The sequence below is a fragment of the Epinephelus fuscoguttatus genome, linkage group LG8, assembly GCF_011397635.1.
Source record: "Epinephelus fuscoguttatus linkage group LG8, E.fuscoguttatus.final_Chr_v1".
Lineage (NCBI taxonomy): Eukaryota > Metazoa > Chordata > Actinopteri > Perciformes > Serranidae > Epinephelus > Epinephelus fuscoguttatus.
This window is the reverse complement of record NC_064759.1, coordinates 16,123,879-16,143,033: the sequence shown is the minus strand read 5'-3', so window position 1 is coordinate 16,143,033 and position 19,155 is coordinate 16,123,879. Positions and strand designations below refer to the sequence as shown.

The window sequence follows — 19,155 nt, the reverse complement described above, 5'->3', positions numbered from 1 at the left end:
AAACCAACAGCAAACGTTCAATTTAATTAAAGAAAAAGGCAGAATGACAGAAAGACAATTCTTTATTTGTCACAGCAGAAGTAACAAAGGATTTGTTTGCAAAATAAAAACAAAAATCACCCAGATATCACCCTCACCAACCTTTAAAGAAAAAAACAAGTTGATTTGGTGTTTTGACTTTTTTATTTCCTTTTTTTTAAACACACATTTGAGCTGTTACTTGTTTGATCCTCTCAGCGTGGATGTTTTAGCTGTGTTTTTTTTTTCTACTTCCTCGATGAAACGGGCGGAGGAGGAGCTGGTGCCCCGCTTAACCGGGGCCACCAAGCTGCAACCGTCCAATAAAAGAAGAGAGGGCACGAAGCAACATATTTTGATGGGGAGTGGCAGTGACTACTGATGGCAGTGGAAATCAATAGTCAGGACATGGAAAATGGTAGTTAAGCAAACGTATTAATAAAGAGTGAATGGATTTAGCAACCGAGGTTCCTTTGAATGTTCGGGGCCTGTTCCATGACGCTGAGTTAAAACCTGAAACAGCTGTTTACACAGTTTTCAAATGGTTTTACCCAGCATAGTTGTCCAGGAACTAACTGAATCTTCTCTGAACAGGCCCGTGGTTTGTAATCGAAGGATCAAAAACAAAAATCCCCCCCCCCCCCAAACACTTTATCTGTACATTTGCACCAATTCATTTAACTGTGTATATATGCAATCTGAGGGATTTATTTACACTGTCGTCAGCTGTGAAGCGTGCCGGGGCAGTTGTAAGAGCTTGGTGGGGTGCGACTATGAATGTTGTCTTGTGTGTTTGTGTTAGCGTCCACATTACTCCTCCTTTACCCCAAGTGTAACGCTCCTTTGTCTCATTCAGCCACTCTTCGGTAGAAGTAGAGGTATCCCAGGTCTTTGGGAGGTTTCTCTGAAGCGCACACCTTCTGATCGTTGAAGATGACCCACCTGTAAAACAGAGACATCGCTCAGTTCACACAGAGCTACTTGATAACAGACAAGTGAAACTCAGTAAGTGCAGATCTCCTTCAGGTGTGTCTGGGGGCATGAAGATGGGGAACAGGGAGTGCAGGGCAGGCCCCCTTATATTCAAGATGGTGGCGAAGACAACAAAAGCATCTCGTATCGTCCCTAACTTTCATGGATCCTAACATATCAGGTATGGAATTAATCTGCAAATGCTCTGGTTCAAAATGACACTAAACTTTTCTATGGATGTCAGTTTTTGAGCCACGACAAAGGCCAAAATGTCGGAAATGCCTCTGATACTGCCTGAAATGCTGGGTAAGGTATTGGCGAGAATGCAGGTCTATATGCTGATCTGTTACCACCTAATTTATTAACAAACTTAAACCCCCTCGAGGGTGGTACTCTAATTATTATTATTAGAATATCTGTGAATACACTTTGGTCTAAAAACAAACGATAAATGGCCTTTATGATCTTCTTTTATTTAGTGGTTTGACATGGAAATGGGTTAGTAGTATAGATGTTATTTTCATTGTATATTATTTTTCTAACAACACTGGCATTTGATTGGTAATCTGTACTGGCTGACACGCAGGTTCAGGTATCACAATTGGTACAGGGAAGGAAAAAAATGGTATTTGAACTTCTGTAGTTAAGACTACAATAAAATAGGTTTTTCAAAATATGTTAGTCACTACAACTATGAGAGGTCCTTGAGCATAGTCATAAATGTGCACACAAAATCCAGTGGTTTGGGAGATTAGTCATGGACAGACAGATACACACACATGTATGCACACAAGCAGGAATGTGCACCACCAAACATATGATCCCCTCTAGGCCTACGTCTGGTGGCGATAATAAAATATCCCACTTGGGCTAAGTGACACCTGCTTTTCCCAAAGGACCAACATTTTCATATTCGAACACATAATGGTCATTTTTGAGCAATCTCATAATTTATTTGTTAGTACAGATGGGATCATTACTAATATCAAAATATAAAGTAAATCTGGTGTTTTCTTCCTAAGTTGACACAAGTGTTTTTCTTGAGATGCCACTGTGCTTGAATAGTTGTTGTTTATTGTGGATTTTTGTATTTTATGTTGCATTTGTTGCATTTTAAATGCGTTTTGATTGGCTGGTTGTAAAAGAGATTTTCAATCTCAATGGGACTTTCTGGTTAAATAAAGGTTAAATAAATGAAATAAATCCTTTAAACCTGGTTGTATGAAAGGTTAATACTTTGTACTGTGATCACATCAGGTGCTCGTTCTGTTTAAACCAGACCTGGAGTATGGTGCCCCCTGTTGAGGTACTACAGAATCAGCTACACATCTCACATTTCATGACTAAATGAACTACTGATAAAAGAACAGACAACTTGTGAGAATGTAACTCAACTTTGTTGTTTCTTCCAGAACATGGGATTTGCATGATATTAATTATATCTGAGGATCTGAGACTTGCAATGACATTTTTTCAACAGCTCTGACTTTTAAATGACAAATTGAGGCTTTGAAACAGCAAAAACATCCCTTAAAGGACAACTTCGGTATTTTTCAACCTGGGCTCTATTTCCCCATGTGTATGTGTGCGTATGATTCATGGGTACCACTCGTTCTAAAATTGGTTCAGTATTGAGCTGCGAAATGAGCTAAAACGGTAATGGGAGCAAATGCGTCCCATATAAAAGTGCTTTTTTTCGCCACTGACCGGTTCAGATCGCCAGTGCTATCTCTGTAAATAGCATATGGTAGCGGCCCTGGGGCAGTGGTGAGTGTGAATGAGTGGAGTCAGCTGTCAGTCAGTGTTGGAGCAGAAAGGCGGAAGTTGTCCCCGCTCGGTATTGTAAATGAGTATGTGTGTGTGAAGTGTGTGTTACGCTAGAAGAGTCAGAGGACGGAGTCTTTTACGTGTTACCGGAGTTTTTGGAGTGCTCAAATAAACAGGCCTTTTTCCCGAACGCAAGAACAGGATGTCGCGCAACACCCAGTACAGCTTTCATAGGCTGCCTTTGTCGGACGGCGAGATGCTGAAGTTGTGGCTAGTTGTGCTTCAAATGGATGCTAACACTCCTCTGCAGACACTGCGCCTTGCAGACCATAGGGTCTGCAGTGCTCACTTCTCCCAAGATGACTACTGCCAGCCAAAGAAGAGAAGACATCCAATCCCGAAACACTTCTTCCTCAAGAAAACGGCTGTCCCACGAGTAGAGAGAGCTACAGACATAGTGGAGCAAAGCTTGTGATATCACACAGCCCAGAGGTAAGGGAAAGGCTAAGTTAGCATGCTATTTACAGAGATAGCACTGGCGATCTGAACCGGTCAGTGGCGAAAAAACACACACTTCACACACACATACTCATTTACAATACCGAGCGGGGACAACTTCCGCCTTTCTGCTCCAACACTGACTGACAGCTGACTCCACTCATTCACATTCACCACTGCCCCAGGGCCGCTACCATATGCTATCTACAGAGATAACACTGGTGATCTGAACTGGTCAGTGGCGAAAAAAAAAAAGCACTTTTATACAGGACGCATTTGCCCCCATTACCGTTTTAGCTCATTTCGCGGCTCAATACTGAACCAATTTTAGAACAAGTGGTACCCATGAATCATACGCACACATACACATGGGGAAATAGAGCCCAGGTTGAAAAATACCGAAGTTGTCTTTATAAAGCATCATGAATACTTACTGTGATCATGTTTAAAGATATTAAACATAGTGCAAAATATTGTAAAGCAGTAGCTTCAGTTCAATAGAATCTGTATCAGGAAATGTGTGGATAAATGCACATGGAATGACAGTGAGAAGTAGACTGACGGAATGTGGGAAAAGTGAGACATACTGTTGAAAGTGCACTTATTTTACCTGAGACATCTCAGGCTGTTCATCTGTTTGTAAAAGGATGAACCTCCACAGAATGTACTTGTAATTCTTTACACAAAAATGGGAAAATATCTGAGCTAATGGTATTTATAGGTTATTGTGCGATGGTTTTATTGGTCTGGCCCATCTGAGATCAAATTGGACAGTATGTGGCCCATGAACTAAAATGAGTTTGACACCCCTGCCTTAAAGGTAAAAAGCACTAGGCAAAAAAACACTTACTGCTGATCCTTCTTGATGTGGCAGACATAGTGGCCGCACATTGTGCTTGTCCCCATGTGACTGATGAATGCAAACAGCTCATACTCTGGATGAAGTAGAAAAAAATATTATTTTTAACATATATAATTAAATTATGATGGCTGAAAGAGCATGTCTTTAAAATAAAAGGTCGTAATGTCACTGCAGTCTATATTTCATGTTTGAACACTGCAACTAGTCTGAGGATCATTTTTGAATGCCTCATCTCTGATCCTTCTCCTTGGGACTTACTGCCTGGTCCGTCTCTGACACGAGGCCCAGGCGGAGGATCCCTGCCACCTTCACTCTCTGCGGCTGAGCGGCCGCCCTCAGACACATCCATGGAGTCCAGGTCATCCAGGTGGGAGAAGATCCAGTCCACTGCCCGGTCCAGGATATTACTCTGTGAAACAAACACCGGTTAGAGGAGACATCTCCAGAGGATATCAAGAAATGAAGTTTTTGGTCAAATACAAGCTTTTCTAGAAGTCTGTTTTGATGTTACAAGTACAACTTTAAGTTTGAGGGCCAAAGACAGCTGAGGCCCTTTGTTAAAGGTCTGGCAATCGATGATGGTCAAAGTTCACTTTTATGAAGAAGCCAAATAATTGATAACACTGTAATAATATAACTGTAATAATGACGTAACTGTAATAATACAGAAAGTGTTTTCTCTGCCTCAACGTGGAACTGTAGCGAACGACAGGACAACCGGAAAAAAAATCTTTGCTCACCTCGATCATCTGGAGTGGAGGTTTGAGGGTCACACAAACTGGTACCTGCAGCTCTTTGTCTAACTAGTTCACTTGTGTAAGTGACCCACTGACAAATAAGTGGCAAAAAATCTTTGAAATGTAGATCTTGACCTACGCCTACTTTGGAAAACATACTAATCTAGTAATCCTAATTAACCTTCCAAAAAGAAAACTCAATAGCTGCTTTAGTAAGAGGCAAATTTTTGTTAGTCAGCAGGTGTTTTCTCTGCGACTCTCATCAGCAGTGCTTTGTCCTGTGACACACTGTCCTCAGTTATTGAAAAAATAATAATTTCCAGCTGTTTCATCACACATGGAGGCAAAACTGTGAAAGCTAATGTAAATTAGCTACCACATACAGTAAATAACTTCTCAGACTTATCTCTTACCAGTGCTTCTGACAGCTTAGTGCAACTTTTAGCAAAATCCTGTTACTAGTTTTTGTTGCGGTATTAAGGCCAACAACTGTGAAAGTCTCCAGGAATGATGAAACTTGGCAATGTTACTGTCTAAATATAAAAAAAAAGGCAGCAGCTGTGCCTGTATTGGCAAAGTTCTACTTTTAGAGTAGTGACATATGAAATTAGTCAAATCCCCATCTCTAACTGGAAGGAGTTTGATTCTCACCGTAGCTCGCAGTGCTTTGGTTGCTTGGTCTCGGCTGAAACCCATGGAGACGATGGTTGCCAGATGCTCCTCGGAGAGGCTCTCTGTGGGTGTGGTCCCGGGGCCAGAGCTGCAGCCTGGCAACACCAGGGGGGCTGCGAAGTCTGCAGCCAATCAAAAGGAGGAGAACATGAGTTAAAGGAGCAGTCGCACCGACTGCTGACTTGCTTTCTGCTTAAGTCCTGCTGCTCTGCACACCTGGGTCATCCATGTGGCCCATGATCCAATTCATGGCAGCATCGATTCCAGTGTTCCCAGTGTAGTACACCGCTTTTCTGCAGGCCTCCAGTGGGAATCCCATTTCACATAACTGGGATACAGTGGAGTCATCGAGAACTGGAGCTGAGTGTGTTAATAGGAAAAAGTTGAATTACTTGGATGTACTTTGTGGAGCTCACACGTTTGCTGATTTTCATTTTCTTGTGGAAACACTGATTAATGGCAAAAGAAAAAAACACTGTTGGTCTATTTTTGTGCCCAGAGCGCTTCCTTCCAAAATAATGAAAATAATATACAGAAGCGTCAACTCATATACACCAACAACAGAACCATTACAATCATATTTTAATTTGCAACTTAAACGCCACACTGCAAAAGTAAACAAATGATAAGGCAACTGAAGGACGCAAGGGAACAGAAAAGGCAGAAAAGAAGAAAAGGAGGAAACAAGGGTGGACAAATAAGAGCGCCACAGAGGGAGAAGGAGAAGAGCAGAAACGACAGACAGACTAACACAGCAGTGGGGAGTAGAGAGAGTCGTCCTCATCGTTGCCATGGGAACCCAGGATACCTTTAACCTCCACATCTGGGGTCATGAGTGGGGGCGGGGCCACCTCTGGTAGGAGCTCTTCCCCTGGCTGCTGGCCGGTTGCACGTAGTGCGCTCAGGTCCAGAGTATCAGGAACATCGATGCTTACGTCTGCAAAAAAGAAAATGATCTAACTCATCATCCACTTCAGTCCAAATACTTGTTTCCCACACCTTAACGTTAGAAACAACATTGTACAACATTGTCCCGATGGCTGTGTGGGGAAGTTGAGAAAAGTTATGTAAATGTCTTCCGACATGCTGTTAATTTTCCCCATAGGTGACTTTGTAACTGTTAAAATGTGTTAATGTGTTATGTTGCTCCTCAGGCTCTGTGGGCCTCTTCCTCCGTCATGCTATTGGCTGGTGAATCACGGTCCATCTGTTTGTACAGAACAGCTGAGGAGCTCCACTTGTGTGTCAGGACCATAGAAATAGACTGAGAGTAGAATGAAGTGCTCCAGGGATGACGTTTTTTTGTAGAACGACACAGAAGTTAACATCGCCCTGGTTCCTCCGTCAAAGAGCCCACGGGATTTTTCCACTGAATTTTGCATTGCAGAAAATAAGCTCTGTGACAAACACGTTTATGATACTTACACATTTTGTTCAGCAAGGTAATCTTCACAAATGAACTTTCATGATTATTGAAACCTAACTGTAATCAGCAGAGGTAAAAAGCTAATGTCAGGCCATAAACAAACCACACTATCGTCACGACTTAAAGGGAAATTTCGGTTTATTTCAACCCGTCTCCTATCGTCCTAAATTTGTTTCAAGTGACTAGTGACATAAAAATATTAGTTAGCATGTTAGCCGTTAGCCTAGATACAGCCGAGGCGCATAGTAGCATCAGACCTGTTAAAACTTAAGTGAACAGGCATCCCTTCAAGTGCAAAGTTAGTCCACTAAACAAGCTTTTTTCCACAAAGACCACCTCATATCGTTAGGATAAATGTCAGAGAACATATAGAAAATGACATGTAAACGTGTTGTCTTACCTTACCGGTGTGGTGCCGTGTTTGTTTATCCCTCTAGCTCTGCTTTCCAAAGCGCGGCCGAAATATATCTCGCCAGCTCTAGATAAAGCCCAGCTGGATACTAACGTTACTCCAGGTAAAGGTGTCTCGTCCTCGGTCACATCCAGACCTTGAAAATAAGGCTGCAACCCGTCCCATTCCTTGCAACAGAGGCATTCCTCACAGGTACACCACCAATCTCCAGAGCTACGCAGCACTGCAGCAGCCATTCGTCCTCTACCTGTTGCATGTCTGTCTCTCTCTCTCTCTCTCTCTCTCTCTCTCTCTCTCTCTCCCTCTCCCTCTCCCTCTCCCTCTCCCTCCCGTTCTTCAATTTCACGTTTCCGACCTCTGACGTCACATAACCAACAAACAAATATGGCAGCCCCTGTGGATGCGGTGATGCTGTGTCTGATACACGGTAGACTTTAGGACAATGTAAAACTGTCTGTTAAACTGTTTGTGCACCACAGAAACATCAGTTTGTCACGGTCACACAGATTTTGTGTTCATGTTTGTGGCTGTGCACCTGGAACGCTTTGAGGTGGGAACTCTGAGATTTCAACTCGGAAATTTCCCAGTTCCCAGTTGCCTGGAACGCAGCACTAGATGATAAACAAACATGGCAGCACACCGGTAAGGTAAGACAACACGTTTACATGTCGTTTTTTATATGTTCTCTGACATTTATCCTAACGATATGAGGCAGTCTTTGTGGGGAAAAAAGCTTGTTTAGTGGACTAACTTTGCACTTGAAAGGATGCCTGTTCAATTACGTTTTAACAGGTCTGACGCTACTTAACGTTGCCACCACAACAAGACTGTAAGGCTGCATTTGGTTTGACTTCCTGTAGTCTCATTTAGCCACTTGTTAGCAAATGCCTTTTTTAAGTCACATAAAAGCTTCAAAATTCACAAGTAGGGGTATTTCCTGACAGATTTTATGTCATAGGACAAAGTATTGGCAATTACTATATTTTCTAAAAAGCAATAATTCAGCAAAACAAATATAATGAAAAAGAACCGATTGGAGTATCAATAAAGTACGAAACAAATAAGGAGTATCGATAAAAGTAGCAGTGTCAATAAACTCTTAATGATACCATCCCTGTTGGAATATGACAGTGAGTCTTTGCAACATGAATTGCTTTGTGTTTTAATATCTGTTTGCATATACATTTGTGTGTAGAGCAAGAAAAATACTTATCTTTTCAACACAATCATTTAATAATATTAATTCTTGCTCACCCAGTTTCTTGGGCACCCAGTCAAGGCCAAAGGTGAACTTCTTAATCTGGATAACCAGGTGGTCGGGGAAAGAGGCGAAGCGGGTTGTTCTGACAAATGAGACAAAACCTGGTATTAATAAATACATCTTAAGATTTGCTTCATCACTTTCTGTACGTGTGCCTGTCTCTTCATACTTGGTAGCAGTAGTCTTGGACTGTACAGCTGAGCTCCAGAAGTCTGTGAGGATCTCTGGTTCACTGAGGGCCGCCATGCAAGCTGTGAAGGGGATTTGTGCACGCACTGTAGGGGCTGATGAGTCCCCCTCCTCACGCCGCCGCTCCGCCTCCTGAAGCTCTTCTGTTAGAGAAATATGGACATGGTTGAGAAACATACACACGCAACTGTATTTAACACACAAAACCAATACACTGTTGTGAATGTACAAATACAACTCAGGATGCGAAGCATAAATAAACACATCACATCCGACACTTACAGAGCCCTTATTGAACCACCTTATAGAAACGCTCCACCGATTTTATACACACAAAGATCAGTTTATTTGTCACGAGGTTTACTACACAGCCTGTTAAAAAACTTAACTCTAATCATGTCATCACCTCAACTTTATAGAAGATCAATACTAAATCTCTGGAGTACCCTCTTAAAAACTGGTGACTCTACATCGTCATTAACACTGTAACAACATGTAACACTTCAAATAGTCACAAACATGCGTATTAAAAATGATTCTTGCGTTCCACCCATGCTAATGCAGGCTAACTGCGCTAATGACTGATTGAAAATTTGCAACAACAGTTTTTACAGACACTAGCGTTATCGCAGAGCCTGAACGAACAGAGCCCCTCTTCCTCCGGGCAGCTGCCTCCATCAGCTGTCTCCTAGTAAAAGGGACTTAGCTTTTAATTAAAGTCTTAAAGTATTCGTCAGCAGCTCTGTGCTGTACTGTGGCCTTTGCGCTGTGATTTGCAGCTCATAGTGAGCAGAGCTGATACCAGTGATCATGTGTGGAGCTCCAGATTGAGTTGGACATTGTATCCCATCAGGCTCTTACCTGTGTTGGTAGCCTGGTCCATCGGCACGGGCAGCTGGACAATGTAATCCACCCGCTGTGTGTACTTGGCTTTCTGCGACTGCTGACACACAATCCTCTCCTCCACCAGGAACCTGAAGGCTTCAGATGGGTTGGCTCCAGAGCGACAATTCCTCTGTGGGTGAAAAGAAATAAAAGTATAAGACAAAAGCTACAGACCAAAACAGGAAGCAGAGCGAGAGTGTTACCTTACCTCCACCATGTTTATGAAGTGCAATAAAAACTCCTGAGCATCCTGTTGTCGATTGGTGGAGAACTCCGGGTGGCCCCGCCCAACAAGTGCTTTGAACATTCGTGGTGCTATACCGATTTGGTCTCCCTGCACACAAAGAATGAACAGTGGAATTCGTTAGCAATGAGAGCTAATACTAGGAAGCCCACTTTCTTACTTATTTCTGAGAGTAAATTCCACACGTGCCGTGGATATCTGTCAAAACTATGGCATGTAAATCCACTGTGTTTGATTGTTTCCCCTTACCCTGGGTTCAGATGCACCGTTTTCATCGCCAGGGTCTGGTGCTGGTTTGGAATACTCTCCTGACAACAGACCATAGCCGAGCTTGGCTCTGTGATAAACAAACAAAGCCGACATCACTGCACATCCAACAATATACCACAGTCTCACACAGGAGGAGGATTTGGATATAGGCCTAGATGTATTTTTGGCTTTCAAATGACATGGTGGAATGTCTAATCAGGGAGAGGACTTTCTCTACTCTGGTGGGTATAAAAAAAAAAAGTTTTTGTATAGCAACAGCAGTGGAGATCGTTTGAATTAGGCCACAGACACATCAAATCTGGCAGATTTCAAGTGAAAACACAAAACTACAGTATAAAATATAATCTGATCTTTATTTTATATCACACAGTTTTGCAATTAAAAAATGAGTGACCTCCGAAAAGTGTGAAGCAAAGCTCTTTTTTCCTGCACTGGCATGGAGCGAACATAACAAGAGGCCAAGTGTCAATGTGGGTTTGTCTGAAACCTGCTGATATCAATAGGGAGTTTCTATTCAGGAGGATAACCCACATTAAAAACAAAAATCACATTTAAATACGGAGCTGCCTGGAAAGGAATCTGTAATCGGCTTTGGGTCTGACAGCCGGCACACTGTGTGTATGTTTGTGTGTATTTATGTTGACGGTTTCTTTCATCTTCTGTGGCTATGATGGCAAAAGACAGAATGGGAAAGAGGACAGGATGTGTGTTTGAATGCACGTGTGTGAAAGCTGTGCTATATGAGAAAAGACATGCCAAAAAAAAGCACCTTGGAATGTGTATTATTTTATCAAACCCTGTCCTCTGCTTTCCTGACATACCACTGACGGGTGCTTTTGGGCATCTAGAAGGGCTTTTCCATTCACATGTGCTGGCTTGACTTAATTTGACACAGCGTGTAAGCCCAGCGCAGCAGGGATTTGAATCTCCTTTACAACCAGGCCACCCACTCAAAGGTGTGTCTTTAACTGATGACGCTCTTGTTGCAAGTCAACGACATTTCAAAGCAGCGTGCTGATCTACTGCTAAAGTCCCTCGTTATTTTGCTGCAAGCGTTTTTCCATTACTCAGCACAGCAGGTAACACAAGTTAACCAGCTGGAGGTGAGCTGTTTGCAGAGTTTCAGTAAGAGCCTGTTGTCTGCAGCTCTTCATCTAACATCTCATTGTGGCTGTTTCTGCTTGTACTCTTCTTCCCTGCGGCATTAGTAGACTTGAAGAAAAGCCACTTACAAAGTTCCACTTTTACAGTGATAAACACATTTAATTTCTTATAAATTATTCACAATAGAAGTCCATAGTTATTTTGTTATGTAAAAGCTTTCTATTGTGCAGTAGCGAAGTAAGGAAATGTTGATTTTTAATCAGCTGTGACTTAATACGACTCCTATACAGCTGAAAGCAGACATGAAACAATAAAATAAAGCACATAATTAAAATACAGACAGGGCACAGGAGAGAAACTAAACTCCAACCCTGAACTCATAAATATCTTTCTCTCAGGCCTCCTGCACAAACACGAGTCAAGGCTTGCAATACACGCTTGTTTGAGGGGGAGAAAAGGGGTTGGCTACAGTGTATGAGATATCATCATTAGCGCTTGGAGGCGGTCGGGCACACATTTGGCTTGACAATGGAGATGGTCCATCTTGGGCGTAGCTAGGCACGACTCGGCACCTTTAAACTGTCAATGGAAATGCAAATCGACATGACATTGTTTGAATCGGTGAGGCCTAAGTGCCAAAGGAGAATGGTAATGTCACAGGGTCATTTACTGTATACTGCAGTAATATGTGTGACAAGTCAAATGTACATTTGTAATGTTAAATGTTATAATTCCACACAATTTGTTTCAGTTGTTATCACCTGACACGCTTAGGCCTCTGTAATCAACATGTGGAAAGTCTGATACTCAGTTTTTGTACCCCTACATTCACCTTTGGGGGTACCCTACCTTCAAAGGGGTCTCTCCCACCTTGCCTTTCCCCTTTTGCTGTTGTTCTCTGTGGGAGAGGTAAGCAGCATTGCTCTTGTGGTAATTTCTATGTTTTAGTGCTGTTGAGATATGTTTATAAGTTCACTTCTTCCTAACATAACCTTGTGTCGTTTAATTTGTGTAGGGGCTGGAGTTTGTATGGTTGTGTATGACGGAGGATTTTGTTTTTGCCACCTGTTGTCAGGAGAGGAATAAACAGAGATCACCTCCGAAGATACCCACGGTCTGGGCCTCTTTATATCTACACAACGCAGACATCACTAGAGTCCATCGATTACAGTAATACAAGAGCTTGCCACAGAACATAACCAGACACCTTGAGAGGACACTCACACTTGGGTTTTAAAGTCCTGGGTGGGGTCGCTTGGGGCTTCATCAATGATCTTGTCGATGTTAGACACGTACCTGGAAGGGATGAATGACGGGATGTGAGAAAAATTGTTTACATTCAGTATCTCAGCGTCAATGCTGGACAGTGTGAAAAGTGTCACTTTTAAAAGGAATATTCAAGAAATGAGAAAAAAGATTTCAACTCTAATGCTGTAGTGGCCATCCTGATCATATTTTTATTGCAGTCTGTCAAAAGAATTAGCATTGTCTCTTATCACTGGAAGCGACACAGTCAACATAACAGCTGGAAGGAGCAGGAGGATGGGAGCTACGAGTAAAAGGGTACTTACTTGCTCTGGAAGTCTGGAACAGTGAAGAGCACTTGCATGACAGAGTTGAGGTAGCAGCTGTTGCCAAGATTCTTCATGCCAGTCAAACCAGGGCCAAACAGGGGCCGCAGGGTGGTCCCCGATTCCTGGATCACCTCCCACTCCCCCACGCGCTGATTCACAGCAATCTCCAGCTCTGTCATCGTCCGTTCGGTCTAAGAGCAGAGAAGTCAAAGTGATCGTAAAACAATGAGGAGGAGAAGAGAGATCTTGTATCTTAATGGGATGTTCCTTGCTAAATAAAGGATAAATAAATAAATACATAAAAAGGAAGGAGCAGTTTTGAACAGGAGGAGCAAAATTAGCCCATACAGAGTCGTAATGACAGCAAGCAGATGAGGAACTACAAGACACATCATCGCAGCACTAAGTGCTGCACTTTGTCTTCTGCTCCACTGTAACACAATTCCTCCACCCCCTGTCTGTGCAATATAATTATGTGTGTGCAGCAATACATTTGCAAGACAAGAAACAACATTATAATACACAGTGAGAGGTACAGATTTCTTAAGACGCTGACAACTGTGTAGCATGCACTCTGCATAAGAAGAGAAGCAGGTGGCAAATAAATTAATGTCAGCAGGGAATCAGTGAAGAAACAGGTGTGGAGGAAAGTAGGCGTATAAGATACTGGCTAGGCCATGAAAGTAAGAGCATATATCATAATATATATATATACATACATACATATACATACAGTACAGGCCAAAAGTTTGGACACACCTTCTCATTCAATGCGTTTTCTTTATTTTCATGACTATTTACATTGTAGATTCTCACTGAAGGCATCAAAACTATGAATGAACACATGTGGAGTTATGTACTTAACAAAAAAAGGTGAAATAACTGAAAACATGTTTTATATTCTAGTTTCTTCAAAATAGCCACCCTTTGTTTTGTTTACTGCTTTGCACACTCTTGGCATTCTCTCGATGAGCTTCAAGAGGTAGTCACCTGAAATGGTTTCCACTTCACAGGTGTGCCTTATCAGGGTTAATTAGTGGAATTTCTTGCTTTATCAATGGGGTTGGGACCATCAGTTGTGTTGTGCAGAAGTCAGGTTAATATACAGCCGACAGCCCTATTGGACAACTGTTAAAATTTATATTATGGCAAGAACCAATCAGCTAACTAAAGAAAAACGAGTGGCCATCATTACTTTAAGAAATGAAGGTCAGTCAGTCCGGAAAATTGCAAAAACTTTAAATGTGTCCCCAAGTGGAGTCGCAAAAACCATCAAGCGCTACAACGAAACTGGCACACATGAGGACCGACCCAGGAAAGGAAGACCAAGAGTCACCTCTGCTTCTGAGGATAAGTTTATCCGAGTCACCAGCCTCAGAAATCGCAAGTTAACAGCAGCTCAGATCAGAGACCAGATGAATGCCACACAGAGTTCTAGCAGCAGACCCATCTCTAGAACAACTGTTAAGAGGAGACGGTGCGAATCAGGCCTTCATGGTCAAATAGCTGCTAGGAAACCACTGCTAAGGAGAGGCAACAAGCAGAAGAGATTTGTTTGGGCCAAGAAACACAAGGAATGGACATTAGACCAGTGGAAATCTGTGCTTTGGTCTGATGAGTCCAAATTTGAGATCTTTGGTTCCAATCTTTGTGAGACGCAGAAAAGGTGAACGGATGGATTCCACATGCCTGGTTCCCACTGTGAAGCATGGAGGAGGAGGTGTGATGGTGTGGGGGTGTTTTGCTGGTGACACTGTTGGGGATTTATTCAAAATTGAAGGCACACTGAACCAGCATGGCTACCACAGCATCCTGCAGCGACATGCCATCCCATCCGGTTTGCGTTTAGTTTGACGATCATTTATTTTTCAACAGGACAATGACCCCAAACACACCTCCAGGCTGTGTAAGGGCTATTTGACCAAGAAGGAGAGTGATGGAGTGCTGCGGCAGATGACCTGGCCTCCACAGTCACCGGACCTGAACCCAATCGAGATGGTTTGGGGTGAGCTGGACCGCAGAGCGAAGGCAAAGGGGCCAACAAGTGCTAAACACCTCTGGGAACTCCTTCAAGACTGTTGGAAAACCATTTCAGGTGACTACCTCTTGAAGCTCATGGAGAGAATGCCAAGAGTGTGCAAAGCAGTAATCAGAGCAAAGGGTGGCTATTTTGAAGAAACTAGAATATAAAACATGTTTTCAGTTATTTCACCTTTTTTTGTTAAGTACATAACTCCACGTGTTCATTCGTAGTTTTGATGCCTTCAGTGAGAATCTACAATGTAAATAGTCATGAAAATTAAGAAAACGCATTGAATGAGAAGGTGTGTCCAAACTTTTGGCCTGTACTGTACATATATATACATATATATATATATATATAAATATAAAAATATATATATATATATATATATATATATATATATATATATACATATATATATACATATATATATATATATATACACACACACACACACACACATTATATATATACATATACATATATATATATATATATATATATATATATACATATATATATATATATATATATATATATATATATATACACATACATACATATATATGTGTATATATCAGCAATAATAATAATAATAATCATTTAATAATATGTTATATAAACAAACAAGTATCAGTTAACAGTGTGCTGGCAAGGAAAAATAACAAAGAAGTAGAACCAGAAAGAGAAGCTGGTGACTTATAATAATATGATTTTCCTGTGGTATTCACTATTCACTCTCTAACACTGCAGCTGAATTTAAGACCCCTTAGTAATACCATGTAATCAATGGCTGCACTATGAGGCAGAGCCAGCCATAAGTGTCTGGCTGTCTGCCAACGGGAAGAAAAAATTGGAAAAAATCCAATATCTTTGACTAAATTTGTACCACTTCATTCGTAAAGCAGAAAGCTGAGTAATACCTCTGTCTACAAGAATGTTGAACATGCAAACCAGTGGGGGAAATTGGCAGATTTGATATTTGAAATTAATTAGATCAATTAGAGAAAACTAAAAGAAAATTTAAAAAAAGTCTGCTTGAAATAAAAACAGCAGAAACACATAACTTACCTTCTCCATGGTCATCATGTCGATGCCAAAGTGAGTCAGGTGCTCTGGCAACTTGGAATCCAGCACCATGTCATCCTCATCATAGGAATACACATCTGGACATACAGAACAGGGGCAATTGAGGCTTACAAGACATGAGCAGACACAGTGTTGAAGAGTAAGGCCCACGCCAGCATCTAAATGGACCTAAGTGACATTTGCAGGAACATGCCGTTTAATGTTCTGCAGCTGAGCAGCTGACTAGCCATTTAGCCTGCAACATTATTTTTCCTTAGTGAATATTTGATTGGTGGTTCATTCAACAAGCTGAGGTGCATGTGCTCACATGTGTATGTAAGATAAGAAGGAGACTTTAGAATAAAAGCTGGTATGGGTTGCTGTTCAAATTCTGTGGCTCTTGTGTCGCCTGCTGCTGTCATCAGAATGACACAATTTGACTGAATGTATAGAAACAAGTTCTATGTAGTCAATTTAAAAAAAGCTATTTAAATCCAGTTGGACATTTTTACCACAGAAAAATCACCCAGCCATCTGCTTACCTGCTCCATCGGGAGTGATGGTACCAAGTTTGACAGCAAGTGGGTATCCCGTCTCCTGGTAGTGGAGAAGGGCGTGGTTGTTGCCCCCAGAGCCATCAAAGTACCTGCGACCACACAGCACTTTGCCATCTGTCAGGTTCATCCAAAGATTCTCCTGGAGGTCACACACCTCACACCGCCAACCACTAGGATGTGGAAAAGACAAGCATCACAACTCTTAAATGAACACGTTCTGAAATAAATATTTGACATTTACACTGCCCTTGTGGGCTTTAAGTAATAAAACTGAACAGCTATCTCTATTCTAAATTCTATTATTGGAGACACAACAGCATTAATGGACCAATACAATAACGGATCAATAGATCCTAAATGCAAAGCCTTATTGCCTGGACATTTTTGTACTTGCAATTTTGCAGTCTTTCATCACTTTAGAGCAAAAAATAAGAGAATCTTTGTTTATAAAGTCACTGATATAAAAGGAATTGTATGGTGGGCTTATTCAAGGGCCCGTTGTAACATAATGTCTCACCTGGGAGGGATCTTGAGTCCATTGTCAAGCTGCTTAAGGTCAGCGGCATGCCTCGACTCCTGTCTCACCTCTCCATCCCACTGTTGAACTTGTAAGGCATGAGACACTGAGTCGGCTGCCATGATACCCGCCATTGACAGGGACACCTTTAGAGACGGCAAATAAATCGGCAGGAACAAATTTAACCTGACCGACAGCTCATGATGACACTTATCAACTACTTGATCACTAAAGGTAACAAAATGTATTATCCATATGTCCCTGTGTATCTCTATGTGCATGTGCTACAATGATCTTCTATTTAGGAATATACAGAATGTACAATATATTGTATTAAGGTTTGTCAACGATCTGAAAAGACTACCCATGTTTGCAGAAAGCCTTCTGTTAATGACAGCAATCATAATTTCTTTTTAAAACTGCTTTCTGTATTGACAATGTGATATTTGGTTTTGTGAAACTGTACCATTGTTAATCCTGATATTATACGATAGTATACTGCCATTGTATTAACCCTGACAGAACCTCAGCGGATTGATAACACTTCTCATGCCAGAGAACACACAAGTTATCTCACCCGCTCTCTCACAACGTCAGGCATGGTACCAAGGTCGTCTGATGTTACCTCCTGTCTGTCAGGTAAAATGACCACTTTTACATCCTCCTCATACAGCTCCTGCTCCACATCAAAACCTCCTTCGATCCCTGTACAGATCAGAAACAAGAGGGGAGGCAGACATAGGTCAGGTCAGTCTCAAAAGAGGACACCTGTTTTATCTGTGTCTGTGTAAATGATCTCTCATGCAATCACCTATAGCCAGTCTGGTGGGCTTTTTCTTAGGCGGGTGTCCAGATCCAGAGTTGTTGTCATCTTCCTTCTGTGGGTATTACATACAGTAAGATATCATTGGGTGTTGAGATAAATTCACCTGACATGTCAAAAGATGGTGCGGATAGTTTCAATCGTGTTTTAAATATGTGTACATGTGGAATTGACCACAGTCTCTAGATGAAAATGACAAAGTAGAATAAAGTGTCCACCTTAGCCTTGCGAGTCCGGGTGATGTGGAAGTAAGCCCTCTGGCCAGTTCGGGCATGATGCCTGTCCACATACTGACTCCCAAAGCCAAGGAAACTGTTCATGCACACATACAGGCCTCCTTCACTTTCCTGGAATGAAGACACAGGCAATGTTAAATGTTACAACCTGTCCTCATCTCTCTCTGTTATGATACAACTTTGGGAAGTTAAAGTTGAAGGCAATGTAAATGTCTAAACCAAGTCACATCTTCAGTTACAACTAGCTCTCCAGTCATCCGGCTAACGCTTGCAATTCAGCTGAGCACTGGTTTAGTCTTGTCTACGTCGACGAGAAACTCCAGCCTGGAGATTGAAATACTGTAGGCTACTATGATTTGGACAGCATGAACAGTCATGCTACCATAAACGACTAAATTAGCTTGCTAGCTAGTTTGACAGCATACCCAGTTACACTGACACAGCTAGCTAACAAGCTAGCACAGCTAAGTTTCCATTACAGTGCATTATTAGCTTAGCTCGACGCTAGCTTGCTAGTTAGTTGAAGCAGGAAAATCTATGAAGCCAGTGCGCTAAAGTAGGAAAGCACTGACAAAACGTTACATGTAACAAAGACAAGAGAGAGCCGAAGTAAATGAGAAATGAAATAACACTGTTTGCTGGCTGACGTTTTGATTTATAAAGAGAAGATGGCTCACCGGCGAGGAAAATGACAAGGCGCATTCGTCTTTGTGGACACGGTCCCCGGGCTTCGGAACCCGAATTGTGGACAAAACCGACATCAAAATCTCGCCAACATCTGCCATGACAAGCTAGCTAGTTCCGCCTTGCAGTGGGACACTTGCTCCTCTGAGTTTGGACCCCCAGCCTCTGAATTCCCCGGCTCGGAAGAGGTTCCGTTGTCTGGCCCGTCTTCTGCTGTCTGTGTTTGGCTGAATGAATCATGAGATGCTGCCTTGTGTTGAGGGAAGGCCGAACGAACTCAGTTGCCCGCACGCCGAGGGGCTTCGACTCGTTACCGTAATCTGTAGGGTATTGGCATCAGTCGATATTTAAGAATG

At 42.0% G+C, this 19,155-nt stretch overlaps 1 protein-coding gene across 2 annotated transcripts; it reads right to left on the bottom strand.

Annotated features, from left to right (window-relative positions):
• Nucleotides 1-44: 44 nt before the first annotated feature.
• usp5 (ubiquitin specific peptidase 5 (isopeptidase T)) lies at nucleotides 45-19,049 on the bottom strand. 2 transcript variants are annotated; one of them, XM_049583589.1, is made up of 20 exons: nucleotides 18,793-19,049; nucleotides 18,098-18,226; nucleotides 17,868-17,934; nucleotides 17,634-17,761; nucleotides 17,057-17,202; nucleotides 16,525-16,709; nucleotides 15,986-16,080; nucleotides 12,889-13,082; nucleotides 12,542-12,613; nucleotides 10,193-10,280; nucleotides 9,908-10,033; nucleotides 9,676-9,829; nucleotides 8,795-8,957; nucleotides 8,619-8,707; nucleotides 6,278-6,463; nucleotides 5,743-5,886; nucleotides 5,506-5,648; nucleotides 4,376-4,526; nucleotides 4,106-4,190; nucleotides 45-960 (listed from the first exon to the last, which is right to left on the bottom strand). In XM_049583589.1, exons 1-20 carry the CDS (start codon nucleotides 18,898-18,900, stop codon nucleotides 867-869), a joined length of 2,547 nt encoding a protein of 848 aa, XP_049439546.1. In that variant the 5' UTR covers nucleotides 18,901-19,049; the 3' UTR covers nucleotides 45-866. The 2 variants fall into 2 exon arrangements, with proteins under 2 accessions (XP_049439546.1, XP_049439547.1); XM_049583590.1 differs by having other exon boundaries at nucleotides 6,335-6,463.
• Nucleotides 19,050-19,155: the final 106 nt, after the last annotated feature.